At 42.8% G+C, this 8,770-nt stretch overlaps 1 protein-coding gene across 1 annotated transcript in view; it reads right to left on the bottom strand.

Moving 5' to 3' along the window:
- Window positions 1-371: 371 nt before the first annotated feature.
- The window catches only part of MYPN (myopalladin), a 140,921-nt gene continuing 132,522 nt past the window's right edge, over window positions 372-8,770 (bottom strand). Inside the window, exons 14-15 of the mRNA XM_006837459.1 lie at window positions 3,941-4,074; window positions 372-541 (exon numbers count right to left, since the gene is read on the bottom strand). Coding sequence (XP_006837522.1) covers window positions 372-541; window positions 3,941-4,074 — 304 coding nt within the window. The remainder of the gene's footprint in view (window positions 542-3,940; window positions 4,075-8,770) is intronic.

The following is an 8,770-nucleotide window of genomic DNA, read 5'->3' as shown; positions in this document are numbered from 1 at the left end:
TCAGGCCAGACTGGGCCCCTAATTGCTTCTAGTAGGGTCAAAGCATCCCTAACACGACAGGGGACAGGGGGCAGGGGGAGCACGCCAACTTTCTCCCAAAGCATCGGATGGCAGCTGGATGACATCTTTGACTCATCTGCATTGACTTCTCATATTTTTGTTAGAATCTTTATAAGGCACAGCCCTACATTTCTTCCTCAGCCGAGACTATAAGAGCCCCCCAACCATGTTATTCAAAACTCTCATTGCCACAGGTCCAGCAGCCTGGTAACTTAACTCAAATTCAGTTGCTTGGAAACTGTTGGTGACTTGGCTTGTCCTCCATCCCCCTCCATAGTCTGCCCCCTTACATAGCAGGCACCCAGAGACTCTTAAAGCTCATCACTCTCCACTACACTCCTAGAAGAGCAGGAATACACCATTGTGCTTTCCACAGAGGTAAAGGCAGAGAAAATGTCAAGTCCTTTACTGGTGAGAGATCCATAGCGACTGCCACTGGGCCGGATAGACATGGGCGGTGGGATCTGCTGGTGCCACTGAGCTGGAAATAGATCAAACAATAAGTTATGATCAAATAAATACAGGCTTGCCGGCACACTGGGTTAAGTGGTGGGCTACCAAATGCAAGGTCAGTGGTTTAAACCTGCTAGTCGCTCTGTGGGGGAAGGATGGGGCTGTGTGTTCCCACAAAGATTCACAGTCTCTGAAACCTTATGGATTAGTTCTGCCCTGCCCTGTGAGACTGCTATGAGTCAGCGTCTAGTCAGGCAGTGAGTTTAGAAGGATACACTGGAATCCCTGGGTGCTCCAAATGACTACTGTGCTCTACCACTGACTGAAAATTTGCAAATTCTAATCCACCCATAGGTACCTCAAAAGAAAGGACTGGAGATACACACAGAGCAGCTGGTGGGTTTGAACCACAGACCTTGTAGTTAGCAGCCCAATGCCTAACCCACAGCATCACCAGGACTCCTTTTCAAGTCCAAGGATAGGGGAAAATAAGCAAAAAATGATATATTTCCTCCAAAAATTGGGTCTAGGGAAAATGAGAGACTAAGGCCCCCTCCTGTTTGGCCTAAATAAAACAGGAAGTTACTGGTGCAGTCCTATAAACAGCAGGGACACCATGTTCTAAGCAAAATTGCTCTTGTTGTTGTTATTCTGGTTAACTGTGCTAAACCAGTAAAATGTGAGAAATGCACTAATCTAACCAATTATTTTTTTAAGTGAAAAAAAGGATTTAAAAAAAAAAGAATCGCTTTTTTGAATTAAGGAATATGTCGCCAAAAATACCTGCTTGTGTCAAAAATTATAGAGAAAGACGATGCAAATCCCAGCCTCCACTGAGACCAGAAGAACTAGCTAGTCCCCAGCTACCACTGCTGATTGCTCTGAATGGGATCACAATAGGAAGGACTGGATAGTGTGTGAGAAACACAGGACAAAACTCAAAATAATAAAAGAAAAAATATCAGGCTTGCCTTTTGGCTGAGAACCTTACACAAGGTGGTAAAAGAAGGAGCCAAGAAAAAAGTGATTGATCTGTTTTCTAAGAAAGATTGGTATGACATGAAGGTACCAGCTATGCTCAATATAAGAAATGTCAGGAAAACATTAGTCACAAGGATTCAAGGAACCTAAATTGCATCTGATGGCCCCAAGGGTCATGTTTTTGAAGTGACTCTTGCTAATCTACAGAACGATGAAGTTGCACTTAGAAAATTCAAGCTAATTACTGATGTTGAGGGAAAAAAACTGCCTGACCAACTAACTTACAAGGCAGGGATCTTGTTAAGTGCGAGTCAGTTCCGACTCATAATGGCCCTGTATAGGGTTTCTAAGGATCATCTGGTAAGCTTGAACTGCCGACCTTGCAGTCCAGTACATTAGCCCGCAGCACTACACCAGGACTCCTACCTGTGACAAAATATACTCCATTGTCAAGAAATAGCAGACCATGACTAAAGCTCATGTTGATGTCAAGATCTCCAATGATTATTTGCTTCTTCTGTTCTGTTGACTTTACTAAAAAACGCAACTACCAGACTCAGAAGTTATCTTATGCTCGGTACCCACAGATCCATCAAATCCAGAAGAAAAAGATGGAACTCATGACTCAAGAGGTGTAGACAAATGACTTGAAAGAAGTGGTCAATAAACTGATTCCAGACAACATTGGGAAGGACACAGATAAGGCTTGCCAGTCTATTTACCCTCTCCATGACGTGTTTATTAAGAAAATTAAAATGCTGAATTGAGGAAACTCATGGAGCTTCATGGTGACGGCAATAGTTCAGGAAAAGCTACCAGAGAAGAGACAGGTGCTAAAGTTGAAAGAGCTGATGGCTATGAGCCACAGGTTCAAGAATTTGCTTAAAATTCAGATTCTTAATGAGGACAAATAAAAGATCATATTTGTGAAAAAAAAAAAAAAGAAAGAAAGAAAGAAAGAAAAGACCAGACTACTGATCAAATAAAGACTGGTAGAACCCCAAATATTATGAAGTCATCCTTCAGGTGTGGAACTGAATTCACCCCCATGGCTCAATTTGCAGTCTAACAATAGAGCTATAAGGTGAACAGTAACAGCAGGGTGGGCCACATTCCTTAGAACAATCAACCACACTAGATCAAAAGGGCAGCATTTGCTCAGATACAAGCCTCGAAAAGTAGGGGTGGATAGGAAAGAAGTGGGAAGGAACGGATTGGGAAGGAGGTGGGAAGAGCGCTGCTACACTGTGGAGATTGTAATTCGTGTCACGAAACATGAATGAATTGTTGAATAGAAAAAAATTTGCTCTATACACTTTTCACCCAAATCACAATAAGAAGTTAAACAAAAATAAAAGGGGATAGGAGGAGAGCATACAAGACATTAACAAAAGCCAAACCAAATCAAATCCACTGCCATGGAGTCAACTGAGACTCACAGCAACCCCACGGGACAGAACAGAAACGCTCCACTGGAGTTCTGAAACGGTCACTCTTTACGGGACATTAAAAAGGTGGGCTTTGTATTAGCAACTTGGCTCAAAGAACAAAGCAAAGGCCTGGGCTTCTGTCCCAGCTGGTAGTTACTTCACATCCCTAGGGCTCAGTTTCTTCAGCATTTAATTGAGGGTAGCAATTACAATAGTCTTATTGGTTTGGGAAGATCGATCCAAGGGTAACACTTTGTAAATGATAAACAAAGCATGATATCAGTGTTATTTGATAGTATTATTAAGACTGATTTCTATTATTAGGGAATGTTGATTTGGGGTTAGGCAACAAGTATTTGTTGAACAGATTAAAAAAAGAATGGGTTTGGAAACTTCATCCAGGTGGAGCTACTGTGGGGGATGGTTGGGGTAGATGGCTCCAGGCTATAAGGAAGTGACTGAAGGTGCTGGATGCTTTGCATACGTAAGCTTTGCTCTGGGTAGAAGGATAAGCACGTGTAGTTGCTGACGTTAAGTGCCATCAAGTCATTTCTACCGTGTTTATGGGGTGTCTGAGGCAAAGAGCAGAAAGCCTCGTCTTTCTCCCACAGAGCTGCTGCACCTCGGACCTTGTGGAGTCAGTTCCAAATCATAGTGACCCTGCACAGGGTTTCCAAGGCTGCAGATTTTTACGGGAGCAGAAAGCCTCATCTTTCTCCAACAGAACAGCTGGTAGTTTCGAACTGCTGACCTTGAGGTTACCAGCCAGATTCATAACCACTACACTACCAGAGCTTTTGTGGTTCTTAGTCCAGCGCTTATCATATGGAGCCACGGCACTCCCAATAAGCACATAGTAAAATGTAAAACTATACAAAAGACCTGAGGGGTGCTAAGATGAGATTACTTTAAACATCCATCTCTTAAATACTAAAATCAAATCAAATCAATTTACTACACCTATCTCTAAAACACATACATGAGAGGCAGATATTCATTCATGACCGTCCACCTACCATATATATCCAGTCTAGCAGTGCACGACACAATACCAGCTTCATTCTTGGCTGACAACGTGTACCATCCAGCATCTGATTTCTTGGCTGGCTGGATGAGGAGGCAAACATATCCAGTTGTGTCTTGGTGCATACTAGAGAAAAGAAAGAAGAAGGGGACAGTTAGGGACAAAAAGGTCATTGTCAAGTTTAGGGCTAGAGCCAAGTAAGCTATACTGGTTCTTTTTCCCTCCTTCTTGTGCCCTAGAAGAAGGAAAGGGAGACTTGGCTGAAAGCAAGCATCAAAGGCAAATTTAAAGGTTGTTGTTAAGTGCCATTGAGTCGGTTCTGACTCATAGCAACCCTGTATAAGGTTTCCAAGGAAGCGGCTGGTGAGCTTGAATCACCAACCTTGCGGATCAAACCAACTTTTCAGTCCAGGGCATTAACCCACAGCGCCACACCAAGACTCCTTGAAGGCAGTAAGAATCACAATAGAGCAGCAATTAACCTAAAATGTTAAGATGAAGGTCAACAGCCAGGAATGAGACCTGTTCTTCCCTCCCTACTGCTCCAACTCCACTGGGGGTCTACTTTCCCCTAGGGCAAGCTCCCATTTTTCATATGCAAAGTCTGGAAAAATCTCTTTGGTAAACAATGTTGGAAACTTGAATAAGCACTTCAGTTAAGAAGCTATGGGAAAATAGATCAAGACAAGAGCCCAGGGACAGAAGAACTAACAGAATGAAGCAGGCAGGCATACCTGAATGGTGGTCTGTCCAGCTTTCAGCTTAATATGCTTAAGGAAATTAGCAGACTCTTTCCTTCCGTCTTCTCCACATCAGGGGGTCTCAGCCTTAGCTGCACATTGGAATCCCAGGCCACATCCCCAACCAATTCCATCAAATCTTAGGTTGGAGGCCCAGATGATTCCTATATTAGCTAGGACTGAGGGCCTCTGGTCCACACCAATCCTCTAGTTGGCCTGGCCACTGGTTCCAACCCTCTTTCTGAGGTTGTCTCAACACATTTTCAGGGCAGATATAAAAACAATCGCTTCCTAAACTCAAAGGATAAACAAGTTTTTCTCATCCATTGAAAGTTATTACATATTCAGATGTAACAAGAAGAAATAAAGTAATAAATCCATCACAAGCTCACCACTCTAACTTACTGGCTACCTTTATTTTCTGATTAGTCAATTCATTCTTTGGTATGTTTTTAAAGCAAACCGTTTTTGAATATTTACTTTGTTGGACATAATAATGGTGCTATTATGCTAGTGATCGGGTACAAAGATGAATATGACAGAAACCCCTTCTCTAGAGAAATCTTTGGTCTCCCTGGTGGCATAAAAGATTAAGTGATTAACTACTAACTGAAGTCAATCTAGACAGAGATACCGCAATAGTCCTGTGTGGTACGGCGGGTAAATGCACTGGACTGCAAGTTTGGTTTGAACTGTAAGGTCGGCGGTTCAACCTCACCAGCCACTCCTGGGAAACTCTACCCAGGATTGCTATGAGTCGGAACTGACTCGATGACACTTAACAACAACACAGGTACCGCAGAAGAAAGACCTGAGGATGAAAGTTCTTAGCCTTGGCAAGTTTATGGAGCACTTCTACTGCCATGCATGGGGTTGTTATGAGTCAGGATTGAGTTGGTGGCAACTAACAACAACAATCCTTAGTTTAGTGGGAGACAATCCTTAGTTTAGTGGGAGAGAAATCAAGGTACATAGAATATGATGAAGACTAGAAGAGATTTAGGAAAGGTGCTTTGGAAACAGTTAAGTGCCATTGAGTTGGTTCCAGCTCCGAGGGACCCTGTATAGGGTTTCCTAAGGAGCGGTTGGTGGGTTTCAATTGCCAACTTTGCAGTTAGCAGTCTAGTACTTATCCTGTAGTGCCACACCAGGGGAGGTTATTCTGAGAGGCAGCAGGCAGCAAGGAAGTGACCTGAAGATGCTGGCTGCTCAGAAATACAAGCATATGTAAGCTCTCCTCAAGGCAGGAGGATAAGTTCCTAGTAAACATGAAACTGCAGAAGACCTGAGGTAACCAGGATAAGGCTATTTAAAAAAAACAAAAAATCGACCTCTTGACTCCTAAAATACAGTTCATTTATGGGAAAGCTCCCCAGAAGCCATGATTGTGTTGAGTGTAAAAAGCTGAGTAGGAATTCACCAAGGGGGGGTGGGTCCCAGGGCATTCCAGGTGGTGAGCACAGCCTGGCCAAGGCCTGATGGTGTGTGAGAGACTACAACATGCACATTGTGGCTGGGAGTGGAGGCATATGGGGGCGGGCAGGTGATGGGATGGAGCAGGAAGGCAGGGAGAGGTTATGAAGGGTCACATGCACCACATGGGACAGAGTTGGGATTCTTCCCTACAGATTTTGGGAATCTACTGATATAGTCTAAGCAAGAGGTGATAAGCTCTGCTGGCATTCTCCAAAAGGTCACTCTGACCATGTTGAGAAGGCGCGTTTACTACGTGCTGAGTCTGGAGGCAGAGATAAATAACATGGTGCTACATACTGCCATGTGGCGCTGTGGGTTAATGCGCGCCAGACTGCAAAGCCTTTTGAACTGCAAGATCAGCGGTTCAAGCTCACCAGTTGCTCCTTGGAAACCCTATACAGGGTCGCTATGGGTCGGAACTGACTCGACAGCACTTCACAACAACAACCCACTGCCATAGTTTAGTGATATGAGGCAACAACAATGGAAATTTATACATTTGTTCAAAATTCATTCACGCTAAAAATGCCTACCAGGTGAAAGGCATTGTGTTGGGTATTGCGAATTAGGACCCACAAACAAGCTGCTGCCCCTGTGCTTAAGCGGCTCTCAATCTAATTGGGAAGATAAATAATTAAACCAACAAAACTGACACATATGCTGATGTGCAGTGGCATATCCACACTTTGCCCTGCTAGAAGCAAGTAGTGTCTTGCTTCCTAAAAACTCAGTACCAGTAACTTTCAAACTGATGACTATTATCCCAGTTCTGCCTTTCAGTTGTTGAGTCTGTAAGTTTGTCTCACCTCATCCCTCTCCAAGTTCTGAAGCCACAGCATCAACAATGTTGTTGTTGTCATTGAATTGGTTCTGAATCATAGTGACTTTATCTGTGCAGAACGGAACAAAACACTGCCTAGTCCTGCACCATCCTCACAATTGTTAAATATTTGGTTCCACTGCTGCTGCCACTGTGTCAATTGATCTTGTTGGGGGTCTTCTTTCTTTTTTGATAACCATCTACTTTACTAAGCATGATGTCCATTTCCAGGGACTGGTCCCTCTTGATAACATTTCTAAAGTATCTAAGACAAAGTCTCACTACCCTTGCTTCTAAGAGCACCCTGGCTGTATTTCTTTCAAGATAGATTTCTTTGTTCTTTTTGACAGTTCATGGTAACTTCAATGTTCTTCACCAATGCCATAATTCCAAGGCACCAATTCTTTTTTGGTCTTCCTTATTCATAGACCAAATTTCACATACAAATGAGGTAGTTCATAGAAAATCTTAGAAACTTTAGAAAACATTTTTTTACAAAATCAAAATGTGAAGTTATTATTTCTCAAAATATGCTCTATCTAGGTCTGTGTATGGAGTCCTGGTGTGGCACTGTGGACCAATGTGTCAGACTGCAGAGGCCTTTGAACTGCAATGTTGGTGGTTCAAGCTCACCAGCTACTCCTTGGAAACCCTATACAGGGTCGCTATGGGTCAGAATTGACTTGGCACCACTTAACAACAACAAGGTCTATCTATACACTTCTGAAGGCTTTGTTCCCATCTCTCTAACTTTCCCCAAAAGAATGCCACATTTTAAATTTTACATTATGTGAAAACAGCAGTTTGCATATTCTTGATGACCCAAAATCATGTTTCTTTGAAATGTTCCTTGAATTTTGAGAACAAACCAAAGTCTAGAGGGGCAAGGTCAGGGCTGTAGGTTGGATCATGTAAGGTTTCCCAACAAAATTTTCATAGAACAGCCCTTGCTACTCTCCAAGAATGAGCAGGTGCATTGTCGTGATGGGGAAAAGTTCCTCAGTGCAACTTTCCTGGCCTTTTACTCACCAAAGCAGTTTTCAATTTTCTTTAATTAATTTCCTAATAAGCCCTGGTGATCATCGTGTGTCCTTCAAGAAAATCCCTGTGGAATCCCGAAGTACAGTTGCCATAATCTTCTGAGTTGACCTCTCTGTCCCAGCAGATCTTCTCGGAAGCCAGTTTTGATCGGATTTTTTTTGAAGCCACCCTACCCAGACTGAGACCAGCTTATTTCTGAGAAAACTTGTCAGCAGCCATCCAGTGGTCAAAGAGACATGTTTTGTTTGGAATAACCTGTGCATGTATGAACTGGAACCGTAGTAGTAATACTTTTTGACTTACCCTCATAAGTTCAATCTAGTTTTAAAAACACGTCACTCATTTAGGCTGAAGTGTGTAGTCAAGGATAGTCTTTGTTCTTTCTTTAGTTTATTTTTCTTTTTACCAGAGAAAAATCTTGACTATAAAGGATTCTGAGATTCTACATAAAGAATCTACAACTATAGCATGCCCTGGGACAATTCCCGTTTACTGTGAAGAAATCAGTTTTAGTAGACATTTTTGTACACAAGCTACCTTTGGTTGTTTGCTTGCCCCCTCGTGGTACAAGAACAAAATGGCAAAGGAATAGGGTTGGTTAGGATAACCACACAAGGAGTCCAGGTGAGGCAGTTTGAACTCATCAGCTGCTCCATGGGCGAAAGATGTGGCAGACAGCTTCGGTAAAGATTCACAGACTTGGAAACCCTATGGGACAGTTCTACTTTGTCTTATAGGGTCAGTG

Source organism: Chrysochloris asiatica, unplaced genomic scaffold (genome assembly GCF_000296735.1).
Source record: "Chrysochloris asiatica unplaced genomic scaffold, ChrAsi1.0 scaffold00020, whole genome shotgun sequence".
In the NCBI taxonomy this organism is placed as follows: domain Eukaryota; kingdom Metazoa; phylum Chordata; class Mammalia; order Afrosoricida; family Chrysochloridae; genus Chrysochloris; species Chrysochloris asiatica.
This window is presented reverse-complemented; position numbering and strand designations above follow the sequence as displayed.